General features: G+C 31.5%; 1 protein-coding gene across 2 annotated transcripts in view; it reads right to left on the minus strand.

Annotated features, from left to right (window-relative positions):
* LOC107608929 overlaps nucleotides 1-22,669 on the minus strand; it is an 89,764-nt gene that overhangs the window by 15,578 nt on the left and 51,517 nt on the right. The window contains exons 1-3 of one of the 2 annotated variants that reach the window (XM_016310716.2): nucleotides 748-1,376; nucleotides 401-547; nucleotides 105-200 (exon numbers count right to left, since the gene is read on the minus strand). In XM_016310716.2, the coding sequence (XP_016166202.2) occupies nucleotides 105-200; nucleotides 401-547; nucleotides 748-1,375 (871 nt within the window). In that variant the 5' untranslated portion in view covers nucleotide 1,376. Of the gene's footprint in view, nucleotides 1-104; nucleotides 201-400; nucleotides 548-747; nucleotides 1,377-22,669 lie in introns of those variants that run through there. The other variant, XM_021107180.1, reaches the window with a different exon arrangement.

Genomic DNA, 22,669 nt, shown 5'->3' on the forward strand with positions numbered 1-22,669 from the left:
GAATGCTGAATGCAATATCTATTTGATTCAGTTTCTTTTAAGTTGTAACGGATTTTGTATGACAAAATATGGCCATCGAATACAAATCTTGAACTGAATCGTACCTATTTTCTTTGAGCCATTGGATAATTGAAGCCGTTGAATCTCTTTCCTGTATTTTTCCATTTCCTTGTCAACATCTAGTTTTCCTACTGGCATAACTTTGGAAAGAGAAAAAGTGTTATAATAATAATAATAATAATAATAATAATAATAATAATAATAATAATAATAAGTTAAAACAAATACATCCAATAGATTTAATATTTCTTTAATTTTTAGATTATTCCGGTAAAAGAACTCAATCTTATGGTATCCTATCGAAGTATAGTTACACGTATATATGATGTGAGTAACTTACTGTGGTAGAGCATTTGCTTGAGAAATGAAAGTTTTGTTGTACTTTTGAACGCTGAGGGTCTTTTGGCAAGAACATGGAGCGGGGTGATTCCATTATGGGCATGCATAGTAAGGAAACTGTAGTTACGGGCTATTATGAATGCCAAATCTGTTGCAACATATAAAATAAGGTCAAAATTAAGATAAACATTTTCACACATAGGTTTATTTATATAAAGTTAATAGTTAAAAATTTTTAATAAATCTTGTTAAATTATTTGACTATTTTTAACTATCTATTTAAAAACAAAAAAAAACAAAAAACAAAAAGAAGGATAAATATGGAATAATGGATGTCGGTTAGTATACCGAAACATTCTCTGTTGATGGCACAGTGAAGGATGCTCTCTCTTTGGTTTATGTCTTTGCCGGTGCCACGTGTAACGAGACGTCGAGTATCATCAGCAAGTTCGTTACTGTTCCAGAGGAGGTTATCGGCGACGGAGGAGAGGTAGGCCAAGGCATGTGCGTTCCAGTTGAGTGCAGCTAGAAAGAAAGGTGTCTCACCTTTCTTGTTCTCCAATCTCAACAAATGCATCCTCTCCTCCCTCTCCCCTATGATGTACATGCATATCTTTGTGAAACCCCTTGACGCTGCAAGGTGTAACGGGGTGTCCCCATTTTTATTCTGCACTCTTAGGGCTTCTTCATCCCCTGCTCTCTCGAATTTGATGATTGCTTCCACCAGCTCCTTCACTGCTTGTTCTTTCTTCAAGTCGACGGCGACGTGCAAGGCAGTGTTGTCGTTGTCCTCGGCGATCCTGTGCGTCTGAGCTCCCGGGTATTTTGTGTACATCTCAACAACCTTGTTCCATTTGCCTTCCAATGTCCGCTCAGCTAGCTTCCCAGCACTATATTTTGTTAGTTTTTCACGCTGGCTTTCTCTTACTGCAGGTTTTGCACCACCAGTACTACTCTCTCCTACTTCTGCGGCCATATTTCCAAACACGCTATGCTCATCATGATTTACTTTCTCTTTATATAATAGAGAGAGAGAGAGAGCAGCCAGCACTCCATTGAATCTGGGGATCTCATGCTTCCTAGCTTCCACTTTTACTTGATGAGATACACGCCAAGAATAAATAAAATAAGATTATGTAAGGTGTACACTAAAATCAACTACTAAAGTTAATATAAAATATATGTTAAAATATAAATATATATTAAAAAGATACCAGAAAATTAGCCAAATAATATAGATGTTGACCACTCTATCTTTTGGCTTGATACTACATACTTAACCGATGAGGTTACATTGCATAATTTCATTGCATTGATTTGACTGAAATTATTTTTTATATTAGGTTAAAATTGGTGTTTTTTTACTATTATCGACTACTCAAGAACTATATATTATCAATTACTTTTACACTTTTTGCCTTTCTGGGTCCACCTTCATTTATATATATAATACCTTGCTTGTTTTTGGTATACCATGCATCACATATGTGTGTGAATCTTTTTTCGTTATCTTCCTCCTCTTTTCTGTGAAATTAGGTGCCAAAAAGCGATAAAGACAGGGATTTGGTTTCGACGGGGCAACAAAATCTTGCTGTCCTATGAAATATGATGTTGGCAATCGCTCTAAGAGTATATTTTAACTGATTTACGTGAAATTGACAAAAAAGTCTTTAAATAATTGATGATAAAGAATCACATGTTGAATCTTTGATTAATAGCATCATAAAATTATTATTTTGTATTCTGTACTTATCTTCTGTCTATTAGAAGCATGAATATAACTCAATGAATCTTGAAGAAGTGAAGAATAAAACAAAAAGAAAAAATATAGCAGACTTGTGTTACAAGAAAACAGAATGGTAGTATGAACTGTGATTGAATTTACTGTATATTGATTACATTGAGTTGGTTGTATATATAAGAGATGTCAACTGAGATTAGCTTAAACATACACTAATCACAGCTGGTAAAACTGCTTTGGTACTGTTCCTGCTCACTTTATCTTGTTTGTTACTTTTTCAAGACACTAAATTACTCTCCAAACACACACAATAGTAGTAACAGATTTTCTATCTCCTAAGTCTTCTTCCCAATTAAAATCTGTGAAAGCATACAATCTGAAGTTAGTGCATTTGATAAATTGAATGTATAAGTTAATTATACCTATAATATATAGTATGTTAACCAAAATAATTATAAAAAGAAAATATTCTACCATATATATAACTAATAATTTTTATAACTTTGGGAGGCTATGACCACCCATTGCCATAACTAACATTCGTCCCTATGCTTGACTAGCTAGTAAAATGAGCTTTAAAAAAAATAAATAAAGAAAAGAAAAATTCTTAGGCTCTCACCTTCTTTACAACTTTGGTCTCTGATATGTACCTTTCATATATCTGAAGTGTTTTTTAAAAGCAATATTATTCTTTTTTTTTTCTTTTTCTTTTTGTTGGTTTTTATTTATTCGTAGCAAAAATCTAAACTATATACAGAGAAGCAACCAAACCAAAGTGAAGGAAAGAACTATTTATGAGCAGTAGTGCCATTATTGCCAACCAAGATAATAAACTGATGACCACTTTTTTGTTTTGGATACATACTGAGCTATTGCTTTATCTAATTCCATTACATTCATTTGAAACTGTAGTGATTATATTTGTGTATATTCCTATCATTTGAAATTGTAGATTGATTTAACAACACTAAAATTAAAAGTAAAAATCTCAAAACTACAAGTCTAAATGTCTTATTCGGATATTTATTTTAATTTAATTCTTAATATATCCATTATAAAAAAATTAGAGAAGGGATATTATCATTTTTATTTTAAATATATTTTTTATAAATTTATGTCAATATACAATATAACAAAATTATGTGTGAAGTGACATTATCATAAACGAGAATGGTATTATTATTTTCTCAAAAAATGTTTATTTTGGGTGAAAAGCATACATAAAATCTTTAAAGAAAAATATTATTGATATGTTTCAAAACATATTTTAAGGTAGGGGCTACGCAGTCTTTAATTTGGTGAAGGGTTAATAATGATTTTGGTTCTTAAGAATCACGCTGGGGTTTAAGGGAAGAAGACAGGGAAGGGAAGGTGGGGAAGAGAAGGGGAAGAGAATTCGCTGCCGTTGTTCTTCGCGGCTCGCCGTCGCTCCTCGTTGTTCGGGTCCTCGCCGCTGGATCTCGCCGTCAGATCTTGCTGCTGCTCCTCTTCCTCGCTCGACGTCAATACCAGCAGATCCGTGAAGATGGACGTCGCGCACCACTCGCCGTTTCTGCTCCTCCTCCTTGCTCAGTCGCCGGTCATCACTGCTCCTTGTCGGTCGCTGCTGCTCTTCGTCACCGCCGCTGTGCTTCACGTCCTCACCACCGTGCTTCAAAAAAATTATGTTGTTGAATTTTTTTATTTGTGGATTTATTGATTTTTGTTAATTACATTATTTCTGATTATGATTCTATTATTGTTGTTGATTCTAATTCCATTATGCTTCCATGGTTCTGCTTTTATTTTTTCTGCTTCTGATTCTGATTTCATTACCCATTGTTGTTGTTGATGCTTCTGGTTGTTCGCCGCTTCTGTTTCTTTTGTTAGAGAAGGCAAGACTCTGCTTTGTTGTCTTCTGTTTCTTCTGGTCCTCAATGTGTATTGCCTTGTTTATCTTCTGGTTGCCTTGTTTATCTACTTTTATTATCCATGTGTATTGCTTCTGCTTCTACTTCTTGCCTTGTTTATCTGTTTCTAGTTGCTTCTGTTTCTACTTCTTGTCTTGTTTATTTGTTTTTGGTTGCTTTTGTTTTTGTTTCTGTTTCTGCTTCTATGTTGAAGAAGAAGAAAAAGAAGAATAGAAAATGAGGATTTTGGAGAAGAAGGGGAAGAGTATTTTGGTTTGAAAGACGATTTCAAAATCAAGTTAAACCTTAGGGACGAATTTATAAGTAAAAGAAGATTGAAAATGAAAAAAATTTTCAACTCCTATCTTAAAAGCAAAAATTGTAGTTAATCATTTGGTAAAAATACTAAATAGACATCGAACAAATTGGATATATATTTGCCCCAAAATAAAATATGATAAATCAAATAAAATCTACTTAATATACTAAAATTAGGTTTTCCCCCAACTAATGAAGGTGATGTGTCGATTCCTCATGACTCCATTTTCCCTCTAAAATGAATGCATTTTTCTCTATTCTAAATTATTTTATAAAAAATATCTTTATTATAATTATATTATAATTAATATTTANACTAATTGATTTGATTAATTCTTAAAAATATTTTTATTTTATTTATTTAAATACATGTGTTATAATTAATTAGTTATTTAATTTTATTAGGATAAATATCAAATTTTATTCCTAATATAGAAATATTTTATTCCTTCCATTTTTATTTTACCACTATAAAAGATCATATATGCTAGAAGAAAATATCATTTGTTTACCAATTACTCTTTCATTGGATAGCTTTTACAATAATTCTTTTTCTTCCTATGAAGCATCATCGCAAGAAGGCAACTATCGTGGACACAAACCACCACACACTCTCCAACTCCCGTGCTCATCATTCAGAGCAATATATGATATGTTATCCATGAGGCATTTATAAACCATGGTGTTATCATGTATGCATAAATTAAAAAAAATTCGTATTTAAACTTAAGTCATTTATCTGTTTGTGTGGTATATTGTAGTGTAAAATTACTTTCAATTTGTGTTGTACAATAATATTATGGTCTAATTTAAGCTTTTACTTTAGAACTGTGTTATGATTTTATTTCATCATTTTCTCTTAGATATTAAGTTGACGTATTTTTATTTATTATTATTGAAACGGATGTGATATGAAATTAAAAAAAAAAACTCTCACACTGAATTTATTTTATTGTAGTCTTCTATCTCTTCTATTATAATATGCATGATAAAATAGATCATTTGTTACTTATAACGTTAATTCTTCTAAAATCTAAATCTGAATAATTATATTTTTATTTTTTTATGAACAAAATATTATTAATAATTAACCACTCATACTTTTAATCAAAGTATTTGGATGATTTTTATATTTACTAATATTAATTGTTAATTATTTTTTCGTAAATAAATTGTATTATAATTTTATGTTAGTTCATAATTGATTAACGATTGATGTTCATGAAGCTATGTTACTCTAAATTTTATATTTTACAAATATTTTATTTAAATGTATTTTTTAAAATAAAAAATATATAATTTTTAATAATATCATATTTTTACTTTTTTTTTTAATTATTCTAAATGAATATTTTATCGAATACTAATTAAAGTCATCCTTCCATTTGCTTTTACTAATTTATTATCTAACTATTATATAAAATTAAAATGATATTAATAAATTTAATATTAAAGTTAATTTGGCTTTTTATTTAGAGCGTTTTTCGATTTTTTTAGTCTAATCAACTAAAACTATTCAATTATGAATAGTCACTTCTGAAAATTCATAATTCAGACATTATTCTTTTTCTATTTTTTATTTTTTATACCTAATGGCTGCTAGCTACGATTCTATCAATAGTATTACCTATGGTAGATTATGTGATGAAAAAGTTTGAAAAAAAAAGGCAAGAATTATAAGATTATGGAAAGTCTTATCCAATTTCGACAAGAGCAAGACGACTTACATAGAAATGGTTCTAATAGATGTTAAAGTTAGTCGATTATTTTTCATGATTCTTTCAAGTGATGTTAGGTCTAATTTATAAATATTTTTTTTCGTATTTTAAATTTATTTGATAAGTAAACCATTGCAATCAAAGACAGTTCCATTTAATAGCTTTATAAGTGCTAGTAGTTTTTATATTTAATTTGTTTTACAGTGTGATAAAATTCATTCTTCAATCAAGAATTATTTGGCAAAGATGTTTGAGAATGAACTGATTGAGGGGAATGTCTATGTCTTCTCAGATTTTGTGATTGAGGAATCAAGCGAAATTTATATTCCGACTGCACACGTATGTAGAATAATTTTTAAGAAAAAGTCACGTATAATAAATACAGTCGATGATCGTAAAATGTCTGACTATCATTTCAATTTTCTTGCTCATGCTGATATATTGAAACAAACAAATGAACAATCCAACTTATTTGGCACGTAGTTAATTTGTATTAATCTACACAAAACTATTTTTTTATATTTTAATAATTTTTGCAAAGAAATCATATAATAGCATTATTTTATCGATAACATAAATTTTAATAATTTATTTATGCAAATGTTTAAAATTGTATTGCGACTTTTTTAAAAGTATATCCTTTTATTAATATATTGTTAGTTTTATCATTTAATATAAAATAAATTGGTAAAATTTATTTAATTTATAAGTAATTTATTATGTTATTCATTTATTTGATGCTTTTAATTTTTTTTCAATTAGATGTTATTGGACTCTTAACTGATAAAAAAGAACTTATATCATGATCAAAAATAGGAAGAAGTGACCATTACATTGTGGTTGATCTTCATGATTTAGAGTATGTGAAATTTTAATATTTCACATAAGATTTTATTTTGTAATAATTATCTATACATATGCAAAATATTTTATCTTTTTTATTATATATTACTACTTATTTCTCTTAATTCTTACTTTTATTTAGAAATAAAAAAATAAGGTGCATACTGTGAGATTAATTTACAATCCAATTATTCAATTATCTACGTGATCACCAAACAATCGAATACATACTTATTCTCCAATTTGCAAAATTTAACAAAGGCATTGATAAGCATATTGGTTTACCTTTTATTTAACATATTTGTTTATGTTATATTTGTAATCATATTATATCTATTTTTATGAATATATCTTTTTAGAAAATACTCTTAGTATTAGCATATGGTGTATTAAATAAATATTAGTACTTTTAAATTATGCAAATGTTTAAAATTGTATTGCAACTTTTTTAAAGGTATATCATTTTATTAATATATTGTTAGTTTTATTGTTTAATATAAAATAAATTGGTAAAAAAAATTTTAATTTATAAGTAATTTATTATGTTATTTATTTATTTGTCCTTAATTTAATACTTTTAATTTATTTTTTTTCAATTAGATGTTATTGGACTCTTGACCGAAAAAGAAGAGCTTATATCATGATTAAAAATAGGAAGAAGTGACCATTACATTGTGGTTGATCTTCATTATTTGGAGTATGTGAAATTTTAATATTTCACGGTAAGATTTTGTTTTGTAACAATTATCTATACATATGCAAAATATTTTATCTTTTTCATTATATATTATTACTTATTTCACTTAATTCTTGCTTTTATTTAGAAATAAAAAAAAATAAGATGCACACTGTGAGATCAATTTACAACTCAATTATTCAATTATCTATGTGATCACCAAACAACCGAATACATATTCTCCAATTTGTAAAATTTAATAAAGGCATTGGTAAGTATATATTGGTTTAACTTTTTATTTAACATATTTGTTTATGTTATATTTGTAATCATATTATATCTATTTTTACGAATATATCTTTTTAAAAAATAATCTTAATATTAGCATATGATGTATTAAATAAATATTAGTAGTTTTAAATTATTTATTAGAGGACTTTGTGCATTAGAATTCTCTAATAATTTGTTATTCATTTTAAGCTGATTTTGATATGTTCTTTTACTTTACGGTAAAACAACATATAAAAAATTGTTAGTGGAAAGTTTTACTAGGTTATTTATGGTCACGTTAAGTATACATATCATATATTGCTCTGAATGATGAGCTGGGAGTTGAAGAGTGTATACTGTATAATAGTTGCCTTATTGTGACGACGCCTCATAGGAAGAAAAAGAATTGTTGTAAAAACTATCCAATGAAAGAGTAATTGGTAAATGAATGATATTTTTTTCTAGCATATATGGTCTTTTATAGTGGTAAAATAAAAATAGAAGGAATAAAATTTTGTATTTTTATATTAGAAATATAGAAATAGTTCTAATAGATGATAAGATTAATTGATTCATTTACTAAATTTTTTCAAGTAATGCTAAGTTCAATTTATAAATAGAGTTTAATTTTGATGCACTGACAGTGTAAAACGTTTAACATAGTCATACAATCACATCCGTTCTTTTGGATGACCATTCATGCGGTCAATATGAAATGTATTTATTTTTATTGATGTGTCATTACGTAATTGGATACACGTATAAAACTACTTTTACACTGTCAGTACATCAAAATTAAATTCTTATAAATATTTTTAGTTCATATTTTAAGTTAATTTTATAAGTACACCATCTCACAAGTCAAAGACAATTCTTTTTAATAGCTTTGTAAATGCTAATAGTTTTTATATTTAATTTATTTTGCAATACGATAAAATTCATTGTTCAATCAATTAGTCAAAGACAATTCTTTTTAATAGCTTTATAAATGCTAATAGCTTGTCTATTTAATTTGTTTTGCAATACGATAAAATTTATTGTTCAATCAAGAATTATTTGACAAAAATATTTGAGAATAAATTGGTAGAAAGGAAAGTCTATGTCTTCTCAAATTTTAAGATCGAGAAATCAAGCGGAATATGTCTTCTGACTGCACACATATGCAAAATATCCTTTAAGATGGAGTCAGGTATAGTACATTTGGTCGATGATCGTAAAATTCTGGATAATCATTTTAATTTACTTGCTCATGCTGATATATTGAAACAAACAAATGAACGATTCTACTTATTCGATACGTAATTAATTTATATTAACCCACATAAAATTATTTTCCTTTTGATTTTAAGTTTTGCCAAAAAATTGTATAATAGCATCATTTTATCGATAACAAAAATTTTAACAGTTTATTTATGAAAATATTTGAAATTGTATTGTGACTTTTTTTAAAGGTATATCCTTTTATTAATATACTATTGTTAGTTTTATCGTTTAATATAAAATAAATCAGTAAATTCTTTTTATTTTATACACGTTCGAAGTTATAATTTCTTATATTATTCACTCATTTGTCTTTAATTTGGTACTTTTAATTCAATTTTTTTGTTCAATTAGATATTATTAGATTATTGACTAGAAAAGAAACTCATATCAGGGTCAAAAATAGAGAGAAGTGACCAGTACATTGTGATTGATCTTCATGATTTGCAGTATGTAAAATTTTAATATGAATATTTCTTTTGGTTATAATTATCTGTAATGGTGCAAAATTTTTTTCTTTATATATTACTACTTACTCCCTTAATTCTCGCTTTCATTCAAAAATGAGAAAAAAATAAGATGTACACTATGAGATCAATTTACAATCCAATTACTTGATCATCTATGTGATCACCAAGCAACCAAATATATAATTTATTCTCTAATTTATAAAATTTAACAAAGACATTGGTAAACATATTGGTTTCGCATTTATTTATATATTTTATTTATTTATGTTATATTTGTAATTATATTATATATATTTTTATCAATATATTTTTTTTAAAAATATCGTTAGTGTTAGCACATTGTGTATTAAATAAATTAAATGATAGAAACATGTAACTATTTTCTTTTTCAGTCAAGATTAAGTAAAATACTGTAATTTAGACTTGCAATATCAACATATTAATAGTAAAATGAAGAAAAAATGTAATATTATATCAAAAAAATTTTTTAAATCATAATTTAAATATTTTAAACGGAATAACTTCATTTAGAGAATTCATAATTCAATCATAATTTTTATACACTTAATAGCCACATTCGAGTTAATACATTTAATATTATATTTAAAAAAATACGAACAAAGCACATCATATTATTTATTTATTAATTAAATTATTACAATTCAAATTAATTTTAATAGAATAATTTAAAATTATAATTTCAGTTTTATCACGTGCATAGCACGGATTATTACACTTATTTTCTTTTATAAATTACTTTTACATTTTTTGCCTTTTTGGGTCCACCCCCACGTTTCTTGCTTGTTGGTATCATACAAGGAAAAGTTTAGGAGTCAGCAACTTTGTTAAATTCTGACCAGTATATAACCAACAAAGAAAAATGAGCTATTGGATAAAATCTCACACCATTAAAACCATTATTAATAACTATTTGATGGCTACAAATCATAAAAGTTGCTAACCCCTAACATTCTTCATCATACAATAGTATAATACATACCTGCGTGTAAATCGTGTTTCGATATCTTCTTCCTTTTGTGCAAAGTTGTTTAAATTATCGCCAATTTTTATTTTATATTTTATTTTTACCATTATTTGGGTGGAATGCACATAATTGCAAAAGATCCTTCAAATAAATTGATGAAGAATCACATAATGCATGGCTCTATTATTAATAGCACCACAATTTATCGCCCTTATTAATTTGTGTTGGTGTATATCGTACTTATATATATCCCTTTTATTATTGGTGTATATCATTTTTGGCCATATTTAACTAATTTTAAACCATAAATATTAAATTTTTAATTTAAATTTTAAATCTTAAATTTTTAATCTTAAATTTTAATAGTATAAAAATTAAGATGCTAATTTAAAATATGAACTAATATTAATTAAAATAATTGGCCATAATATTTCTCTTCGATAAATTTAAACATGACGATCGCTTTTTGCATGAAATTCTCGCCTCCCATAATACTCTTAATGTGGTGTGGTTAGAGCATGACAAACAGTGATTTTATCATACATTCGATATAAATGACTCATCTAATATTGTGATTCAGGTGCCTTAGCTAAACTCAATTGACAAAAATGACTAAGAAAGGCTCTGCTAGGGTTTCTAAGTAAGAAGAAGACTTGGTGCAGCGTAGCACCAAAAAGGTGAAAACGCGTGTCAACGTTGATCTTAATCAACCAAGCGAGGACATGGAAGTTACTGGTCCTTGTGATGAAAATAAGTCGGGAGCTTCCAAAATCTCGTATAAGGATCCTTACCGTGGCGGGCTCTATCATTGAGGATGAGCATGTTGACATGGAAGAGGTTAATGAAGACATACCGGATCCAGAGAATAGATGGTACCAAGATGCGGATAAAGACACCCATGAAGAGGAACCGTTCAATCCTTGTCCCACCATTCCTATTTCGAAGGAAGAGTTCGACGAGTGGTGTAAACCATGGAGATCGGCACTCTATGTCAAGCTTTTGGGCAAAAGAGTTGGCTTAGGATTTATGGAACAACGTTTAAAGAGAGACTGGGGTAAGAAAGGCTCTATTAATGTTATTGATATGGATCGTGATTATTTTTTGGTTCACTTTGCAGATGCAGAAGACTACTCTCATGCTTTAATGGAAGGACCTTGGATGATTGCCGGACACTATCTCATTGTGCAAAGATGGCGACCTTTTTTCTTGGAATCTGAAAAAGCAGTGAGGAAAATTGCTGCATGGATTCGGATACCAAACCTCCCTATTGAGCTCTATAACCAGAAATTTCTATGGAGAGTTGGGTCTACTATTGGTCACATGCTTAAAATTGACCGGTCAACCTCAATCCATTCTAGAGGACGCTTTGCTAGGATTTGTGTCGAAATTGATCTTGCCAAAAAACTTGTCCCTAGGATCTCGGTTCTTGGATCAGAACTCTATATTGAATATGAAGGACTGCACCAAATTTGCTTCTCCTGCGGCAAGTATGGTCACAGGTCTGATTTGTGCACTGATGAGCCGGTGGGTAAGACGGCGGGCCATGAAGCTGGCGCGGAAGGGAACACTATGGTTTCCGAAGATCCACCATCCGTCGAGACTGAGAACCAAAATGGAAAGAATCAAGATTCTAGCAGTGGTAATCAAGGGAATCAAATTTTCCCTGATTTTGGGGCATGGATGTTAGTTAAACGTAACTTTAGGCGAAAAAAGGGCATGAATAATCAAGGAAATATTGAAGGCATGATTGGTCAAGATCTACCAAATAATCAGGAAAGAGAATATGAGGATGATATGCCCACCAATGCTAATGGCTCACGTTTTATTACTTTGAATGAGGAAGGAATAAATTCTTCGGCTAAGAATTCCATGCAAGAGGAAGCCATTATAGCTTCAAGTGGGCCCGAGGCCTCAAAGGCCTTGATAGTGAATAATAAGAGTCAAATCATTCAAAAAAAAGTCTTACGGGCTGGTGCAGGTAAAAATCCACAAAGTGGTAAAATGGGCCCCTTTAATAAAGTTGGGCCACAAGGATCTGAAAAAGGGTTAAAGCCTAATCCTAAAATGATCATCAAGAATCCTTCCTCCTCTCTTGAAGCTTCCAAGAGCATTGTCACCGTGTCTCCTACGAAGAAGTCTCGTGAAACTAATGATATGGAAGGGGTAGTGATGGAGTATATGCGAAAACTTCAAAGAGAGCAGAATGAGGCTTTTGTTGCTATGAAGCAAGTTGCTACAGGTCGTAAAGGTTTTGTGGTGAGGAATAATCCTCTATTGATGAATGCAAGCTCCTCTGACTCTCATATGAAAATAAAGGCTGTGCGGAGTCCAGGGAAAGATCTCGATAGGCCCCCAGATGAGAGTATGATTGATTCTGGTGGTAAAAAAATCAAAGAGAGGGATTTATCCCTTGGTAAGCAGAATGCAAGTCAGGGTCTCATACCCAGGTGTAACGTTGTCGCTGGTGACTCCCCTATCCTTTTTTGCTTGTTATAATGAATGTTATCTGTTGAAATTGTCGGAGTGCCGGTAGTAAATTTTTTCACTCTCTTATTAGAAACCTCAGAAAAGAATATAGTGCTAATTTCATTATTTTGTTAGAGCCTCAGATAAGTGGGTCGCGTGGCGTTCGGATTAGGAATAATATAAGGTTCGATAGCTCTTTTATTGTTGAAGCTAATGGCAGATCTGGTGGGATCTGGTGCCTCTGGGACTCTGGTACTTGGAAGATTGATGTCCTGGATCATAATAGCCAGATGGTGCATCTCAAGGTTGTTGGTGGTGACTCGACCCCCTGGCTCCTATCTGTGGTGTATGGTAGCCCCCATCGCGTTAACAGAAGAATCCTTTGGAGTAATTTGCGATCCCTGGCGGGTAATATTACCATTCATTGGTGTCTCCTAGGTGATTTCAATGCTACGCTCCACGATTATGAACGAAGGGGAGGCTCTACTAATGTTGTTCATAGTGCTTGTCCTGATTTCCAGAGTTGTATCTCAGATTGTGGGCTTATTGATCTGGGTTTTGTGGGTTGGCCATTTACTTGGAGAAGAGGTAACATTGTTGATAGATTGGATAGAGGGTTGAGCAATTTGGAGTGGCAATTATCATTCCTTGAGGCATTTGTCTAATTTTAATTCTGATCACTCTCCTATTTGTCTGCAACCACCCACTGCTTCCTTTCAAAATAGGAATCGGAGGCCTTTTCGGTTTGTTGCGGCTTGGCTGGCTCATCCAAATTTTTTAAATTTGGTTTCTAATTCCTGGGATGTCTCTTCTTCTTGGAACAATGGTGTTGTCAGCTTTAAAAATTCTTTAAAAGATTGGAATAAAAATATTTTTGGGGATATTTTCAAGAGAAAAAGAACTCTCCTGAAAAGGCTTCAAGGTATTACCTCCAGTTTGGCTACTAGTGTTAATCGTAATTATTTTCTAGAGAACCTTTAGAATTAGCTTTTGGAAGAATATGAGGAGGTTCTGACTCATGAAGAATTACTTTGGTTTCAAAAATCAAGATGTAAGTGGATTGAATTTGGTGACCGAAACACAAAATTTTTCCATGGCTCAACTATGGTTAGGAGAAGAAGGAATAAAGTAACTTCCTTCATTGATGATTTTGGTAATTTGATCACTGAGCCAAAGTTATTAGAAGACTTAGCTAAGAATTTTTTTGTGAATCTTTATAAGGACTCCTTACCTGATGTTCCCTTTATTCTCAGTAATTCATTCCCTAACGTTAGTAGTGAAGAGCTCAACCAGATCGGCAGCATGGTTTCTAATATGGAGATTAAGGAAGTTATTTTTAATATGGGAAGTTTTAAAGCACCGGGAAGAGATGGCCTCCAAGCTGTTTTTTATCAAAATCAATGGGATCGTGTTGGAACTGATCTGTGCTCCTTGGTGCAACAAATTTTTGTGGAGCCAGAAAAAGTTGGGGAAATTAATGAAACCCTTATCACCCTTATTCCTAAATCTGATCCGGTTACCAGCCTCAGGCAAATGCGCCCCATCAGTCTTTGTAATGTCACTTATAAAGTGGTTACCAAGATTATTGGTAATCGACTGCGGAAGCTCATGAACAATATTGTCCAGCCCACCCAGGTGATTCATTCAATGAGAAATAAAAAAGGTTTGAGAGGGTGGATGGCTATCAAAATTGATTTGGAGAAGGCTTATGATAGGCTCAAGTGGAGTTTTGTTAAAGACACGCTCAAGAATATTGGTTTCCCTTCTCAGATGGTTAATCTTATTCTTCATTGCATTTCTACAGCCAGAATGAGAGTTTTATAGAATGGTGAAGAACTTGATGAATTTACTCCTTCTAGAGACATTCCTCAAGGAGACCCCATCTCCCCTTATATTTTTGTCCTCTGTATAGAAAGGCTCTCTCAGCTCATTAATGCGGCAGTTGATCATGGCTTCTGAAAACCTATTCGCCTTAAAAGGGATGGGCCTGCCTTATCTCATTTGTGTTTTGCGGATGATCTCATTCTTTTCTCAAAAGTTAGACTTGAATAAGCTGAGATTATTAACAAGTGCTTGGCAGCCTTTTGTGATAGTTCTGGTCAGAGAGTTAGCCAGGAAAAAACTAGAGTTTTCTTCTCCAAAAATGTGGGTAACAATGTGCGCGCCGAAATCAGTAGTGCTCTGCACTTCTCCAGGACGGATGATCTCGGTAAATACTTGGGGGTTCCTCTCCTACATTCCAAAGTTTCGAAGCATACTTTCAACGATATCATTAACAAGTTGAATGCGAGATTAAATTCTTGGAAGGCCTCATCCTTATCCTTAACTGGCAGAGCGACTCTGGTGAAATCTGTTCTTTCTTCTTTACCTACTTATACTATGCAAACTGCTTTGTTACCTGTCTCTACTTGTAATGTTATTGATCGTAAATGTAAGAGTTTTCTTTGGGGTGAAACTAACAGCTCCAGAAGGATTCACCTTCTAAGCTGGGATAAAGTTTGCAAGCCTAAAAAGTCAGGAGGGTTAAGTATTCGCCACGCCAGTACTATGAACCACGCGTTCATGGTAAAAGCGGGTTGGGGCCTAGTAGAAAGGAGGGATTCTCTTTGGGCGAAGGTGGTTCGCTCAAAATACAACGGAGGGAATGACATTATTCCAAGAGTGGAAAGGAAGAGACAAGAATCAAATTTTTGGAAAGGCATTTGCAGAGTTTGGCCTAAAGTTCAACAGAACCACATCTGGAGAATTGGAGATGGATCCAAAATTAATCTTTGGAACCATAATTGGGTCTCTGAGTTAGGGCTGTTGGTGCAACATGCTAATCAGGTTAGTTGTAATATTGATGAGTTTAGTTTTCTTACGGACTTTCTTTTGGTCACAGGGAACTGGGATGTGGGGAAGCTGGAGACTTGGCTGGCCGAGGATGTTATTAAAAAGATCGTGGCTATTGCACCCCCCTCACCTTGGAAACAAAGTGATCATATTGCTTGGAACCTTTCCTCAGATGGAGCCTTCAACTTTAAGAAGACATACCAGAAGCTCAACGGAGACTCTTCTAGTCAGAATGATAGGTTGTTCAGCCTGATCTGGTCTTGGAAAGGACCTGAAAGGATCCGGTCTTTTATGTGGATGACCTATCACGGTGCTATCTTGACAAATTTGGAAAGAACCCGACGTTACCTTTCCAATACTGCAACCTGTCCGCGTTGCAACACTTGTGATGAATCCATCATTCATGTCCTCCGCGATTGTCAGTTTGCTAGGAGAATCTGGGTTCCCATTTTACGTAACATTGGTCTTGTGAGTTTCTTCAATCTGAACCTTTACGACTGGTTGATGCTAGATCTTACCTGAAAAGGAGATTGGCCTTGTCTCTTTGGAGTTACTATCTCCTCCCTATGGTATTTTCGTAATAAGTTTGTTTTTGACAATGATAATACTCCAGCCTCTGTGTGGCTGGTTCAAGTGAGGGTACGTCATAGTGAGTTCAATAAACTTATCAATAAGTTTCAACATTCACAATCTAATGTTCCGACAGAAAGCAGATTGGTCACTTTTTGAAGGGATTCACTTGCAATTTGGGGAGTTGCTCTATAATGCAAGCAGAACTCTGGAGTATTATTCATGGCTTACAAGTTATGACTGCTAATAATATCACAAACATCATTGTGGAGTCAGATTCTATCTTGGCTTTAAACTTCATCAAAAAAGGGTGTCCTGATTCCCATCCTTGTGCTCCTGTGGTTGCTGATATCTGCATGTTAGTAGGTCGTATTCCTAATATTCAATGGTCCCATACTCTTTGCGAAGCAAATTTTGTAGTGGATCATCTTGCCAAAAAAGGACATGAATTGTCTTTTGGTGTCCACCTCTTTATGCTGCTCCTCCATGATTAGTTAAAATAATACATACTTATATATATATAGTAAGTATGCTTGTGCTTGACTAATAAAATGAACTTTAGTTAAAAAACTAAACAAAGAAAATCTTAAGTTAATAAGTTCTCATATTCTTCCCATCTTTGGCCTCTATATGTACCTTTCATATATATCCGAACTGTTTTTTAAAGCAATACTCTTCTTCTTCGGTTCTTATCTTTATTCATTTTCCCTTTTTCTTTTTGGTATCAAAATTAAAACTACGAAGTAACAAAGTAACCAACCAATATGAAGTAAAGAACTATTTATCATCATCAATTCAGTACTGTTAATTATTGCTATTAGTCATGCTATACATTTGTAAAAAAAATCTAGAATTCCCGTGATCTTATTTTATAAGAATAAATATTTATATATTATAATAAAAAAATTTTAAAATTAAATAAATAAATCAAAATATGAAAAATATCTATAAAGAATATCTAAAAATATATGGGTTAGTATTTAAAAACATCTAAAATAATATCTATGAAAAATTATCTAAAATTTGTAATGTATGTCAACTCAAAAACACTTATAAATAAACCATCGTAATACTCATTTTAATCAACTGATAAATTTCAAATGTCTTTATATTTTCTTCTTAATTAGTTTATTAATAATATAACTAGCAATTTTTTCTAACCATTCATTTAAATTGTTTTTTCATCAAAATTAATCATTCTAGTTTTACTACAACATTATTCAAAATCATAATACACAAAACCAACTTCAATCTATTATATAAAACTAACAAATGTGAAGCAAGCGAATAAGTAAGTAGAAAGAATAATGTGTAGGAAAAGAAATGATATTTTTTGTTTTTAATATTGGAAAAGAAGGTGTATTTTGTTGGATGATAGAAAAAAAATTATATCACAAAGTTATGAAAGAGAAGTAAAAAAATTGGAGGGTTAAATTTAAAAAATCACAAATCTAATTCTTATATTTGTGTTTGTAATTTTTTTTTTTTGAATCACAAATCTAAAAGTTAGTTATGATTTTTTTTATTTTTTTTAAATTATAAATTCTAAGGTCAAATTTGTGTATTGATAAAATTTCATTATAAAATCTGACCCTTAAATTATTTATCTCCACATTAAAAAACACTCAACTTATCCACACTAATCAATAACACATCATATTTATCCATTTCAAACAAAATTAGCCAAGACATGAAGGTATCGTCCTCCATGTTTATCATATTGAAAGTATCTCCCAAACCATAATACACAGAAAATTAAACTGTTTAATAAAACTAACAATTGCCAAGCAAGTAAATAAGTAAGTAGAGAGAATAAACTGTTTGTCACATTGAAAGTATCTCCCAAACATTGTTAATTTAAAGATTAAAATTTTCATTCTCCCATTAACATCACACATTAACGATAAATCAGCTCTGATCTCGTAATAGATAAATACATTGATATATAAAGATACACACATATCTATGCTTAAATGAAAAATAATTTATTAGCACAACCAACACCAAACCAACATGACAAATTGACATGCACGAGCATGTGCTGCCACACGGAATTATTTGATTCTCTATAAAATTAATCGTTACATATCTGGATAAATAAATCACAGAATTTCACCTACATCACTTGTAGTTGGAATTGTAGTGAGAATAGCTGTGAGAAGATCAAGGTAGAGTGGTAACTGCGCCAAGGCATAGAAAGCTACGGGTACGGAAGTGGCAAAGTATAAAGGGAACAGGATTGACTTGTATTTGTGGTTAACAAGAAAGAAATGGCCAGAGCAGAACGACACAAACATGGTTATGATGGAAACAAACAGAGAACTCAGCCCTGCAAGCAGTTTCAGTGGCAAACTCCTTCGAAAATCCTTCGCCACCTTTCTTGAGGTCAGGATGGAAAGGAACATTATGAGTCACCACTTCATCGGCTTTTTTTTTGGAGTCACCATTCTATCAACACTTGTCTTTGTAAAAATTTTAGGATCATTTACAACTATCTTCCATATGTTGTAATCAATTGATTGAATGAAGATCAGCATCATTTCTTTTCAATAGGCATAGTTCTTTTTATTAAAGAAAGAAAGCCTTTTGTTTGACTGACCATCTATTAGAATGTAGGCCACAATATTAGTGCCCAAGTTGTTAGTCATTGAACCTTTCCTCCAAACTGTAAAATTTGATTCTTGAGACCTAACTCTTAATACCAATTGAAAGTTCTTGATGGCCTAGAGAAAGGAGGGAATTGAATCTATGACCTTTAAAACTTGATTGATAAAGCTTCAAACCAGAACTTATAATTTTGCTTCTGTTTAGTTTGCGTATTGGATTATGCATGAGACAATTTCATTTTGTCTCATAAATCGTGAAAAATAGAATCAGAACAAGGAAAAAGAAGATGACACAGTCATATATCCTGATTCAGTTGCCATGTGCAATGCAACCTACATCCAATCTCCACTACAACGTTAGTGAAATTTTACTATCTTTTCAAGTATTACATACATCAATTCCCAAGGACTCAACATAATCTTATCAGGGACTCCAAGCTTTAACATAAACTTGACTTAGTTATGTAACTACTTAGACTCTCAACACATAAGTGCTTACCCAACTTAACAAAGAATATCTCTCAAGTACATGATGCAAAACAGAAATACAACTAAAAGAAATTTGAAATCACTCTTGGCTTTTCTCTCCAAGTATTTCTCATAGCATTTTCTCTCAATGACTTTTCTCAATGCCTCACTTTCATGTCTTTTATCACTGAATAAAAATAAAGAAAGATACAACATTGAAACAAAATATTAAATAATAAACCATGAAAGAGATGATGATTCACAGCTTTGATGCTTTAAATTGACCGAATTCAACATTCTCTAAAAAAGCTCTCCATCTTGGCGGAATATTTCTTTGATGTAGAAATATTGTCCAAAATGTTGAATTCTCACATAGAACCTCTCAATGAAACTCAAAACTCTAGTTCTCTCCTTGTCTTTCTTTTGAAAACCATTTTCCTTTCTATATCATCTCTCTTTCCACAACTGATCGAGACTTCCTTCAAAAAGTCAACTTTTTGAATTTTGAGCTAGTTCATTTCTCTTTCTTTCTTTTCATTGCATTAGGCCATAAAATCAAGGATTTGAATTAGAGTAAGCCCACGTAGAAGAGAGATGAGCAGTGGGTTTGCCAAATCCAAACCATTAAATTTATGCTTTGACTCCAAATAACAAGATTAACCATTGATTTGCAACAGAATTAAATAGATCTCTCTTTTTTCTTAGTTACTCAAAATTGCATGTGCAGAAAAAAGATAGATTACATAAGTAATTGACTTGTATGTTAATAAAAATCTTTTACTTTTATCTTCTGACTAAGCTTGCTTTGAGCAATCTGATCTTTGCTCTAATTCTGATTTGACATAGCCTCCATTTTTTTTTCATTTCTTCTTTGATGATGGCAAAAAAAGTGAATTCCCTTTTTCTCTCTCTGTGCTGTATCCGAATGAGCAACACTCCAACAACAATAAACTTTTTTTCCTTTAATTTAGGTCATGAGCTTTACAATGAGCTTGGCTTTGTTTCAATATCCAAGGTACAAGTTTAATGGGCTTCTTATTCAAATTTGGGCTTGCATCACCAATTAACACATAACTTAATCGGGCTATTCACCAAACTTTAACATGTTTGTAAACATCAACTATTTGTTATTATTTATTAAACTCAATGATCTACTCTTTAATGACAAACATAGTTTCTAAGGTGATAGTCAAAGGAATTAACATAGACAAGTTTCAGTAACTTCTCTTTGATGATACCACATATTCTGATGTGCTCCCCTTTCTTTCATTATGATTGATCCTCCTTTATGTATGTTTTTCTACAATTTTCTGTTTGTACACATAGAAAATACATCTATACAAAACAAGCAAATGTTGCAAAAAAATTATCTTGTTTAGCAACATGGTAAGCATTAATTCAGCAATACAAATAAAATAGACTCATCACACATTTTCTTTTCACAAAACCAATTAAACAGCACCCAAAACAGCCATATAAAACAGATATAACACTAAAACCCTAAAACAACCATTTAAACGGCACTACTCCTTAATCAATGATGCGTGAGCATCTTTCCTATCTTTTCTTAGTGAATTTGCATCTAAATTGTTGAGTTTAATAAGGAATTAATTATCTTTTAGCCAATATGGATGCTACTTTGAGTCTTTTGCAATTTTGTTTACTTTAGGTAGCATTCGGCGGAATTTGATGGAGTTTCTGCAGCACAAGAATCAAAGGAGATGGCAGCGAGGAGCGACGCGTACGCGTAACTAACGCGTACGCATGAATTTGGGGGTATCCATGGCGACGCGTGCACGTGCTTGACGTGTACGCGTGATTTGAAGATTTGCTCAGCGACGCGTGCGCGTAACCGACGCGTCCGCGTGAGTCGCAGAAAAGACCATCGACGCGTACGCGTGACTGACGCGTACGCGTGACATGCGCCACATGCGGAAAACGTAGAAAAACGCTGGGGGCGATTTCTGGGCTGTTTTGACCCAGTTTCCAGCCCAAAAAACACATATTAGAAGCTGCAGAATGGACAAAACAAGTGGTCCCCACCCATCAATGGAAGACTTGATTATTTAGTTAATTTTTTATTTAAATTCAAATTTGAATTCTAGGAAAATATATTATTTTTAATTTTAAAAATTAGATTTTAAATTTATTAGGATTAGTTATAAAAGGGAGAAGAAACCTCTCTTTTGGGAGGTCCCGAGGAGACAAACACAACATTATTCCAATTCCAATTTACAATCTTTATTTTTCTCTGAACCATGAGCAATTAATCCTCCATTGTTAAGATTAGGAGCTCTATCTATTTGTATGGATTGATTTTATTGCTTTTTCTATTTTAATTTATGTATGGATTTATAATTTAAGAATTATTTTCGTTCTTTATTTTATGAATTTGGGTGGAACGGAAGTATGACCCTCTTTCTAAATGTGTTCTTGTATAACTTGGAAAAGCTCTTTACTTGAACAACAGTTTGAAAACATATTCTCCTAAATTTTAATTATCTGGATTTAACGGGATACGTGATATATAATCCTTTTATTTTTGGGTAATTAGAATTTTTGTGGCATATAAACTGGAATTTGATCATGTAGCTTCTAATTGGAATTAATTGACCAAGGAATTGACAGTTAATGAATTTTAGAGGAGACTAAAAAGATCTAAGGAATTAGGGTCTAGTCACATATAGTTTGCCATAAATTAAATCCATACATAATTAAAATAGTTAGTAAGAAAAGTTAATCCAGAAAAATAGATAACTCTAAAGGCTTAACTGCTTTCTCTATATTTTATTTCTCACCTATTCACCTGCCTGTCTTCAACTTTGAATTTACTTTTTAATGTTTTAAACTTCCAAACACTATTTTCTATTTGTCTAACTAAACCTATCAAACACTATTGTTGCTTAATCCATCAATCCTCGTAGGATCGACCCTTACTCACGTAAGGTATTACTTGGTATGACCCGGTGCACTTGCCGGTTAGTTTGTGGTTAGAAATTCCGCACCAAGTTTTTGGCGCCGTTGCCGGAGATTGACTGTGATTAACAACTATTAATTGCTTTATTGTTTAGATTAGGCGTTTTAATTTTAATTTTATTTAAATATTGTTTTATTATTTTTCAAAAAAAATAATAATATAAAATAAAAAAAAATTTAAA

The sequence above is a fragment of the Arachis ipaensis genome, chromosome B07, assembly GCF_000816755.2.
Source record: "Arachis ipaensis cultivar K30076 chromosome B07, Araip1.1, whole genome shotgun sequence".
NCBI classification, from domain to species: Eukaryota; Viridiplantae; Streptophyta; class Magnoliopsida; order Fabales; family Fabaceae; genus Arachis; species Arachis ipaensis.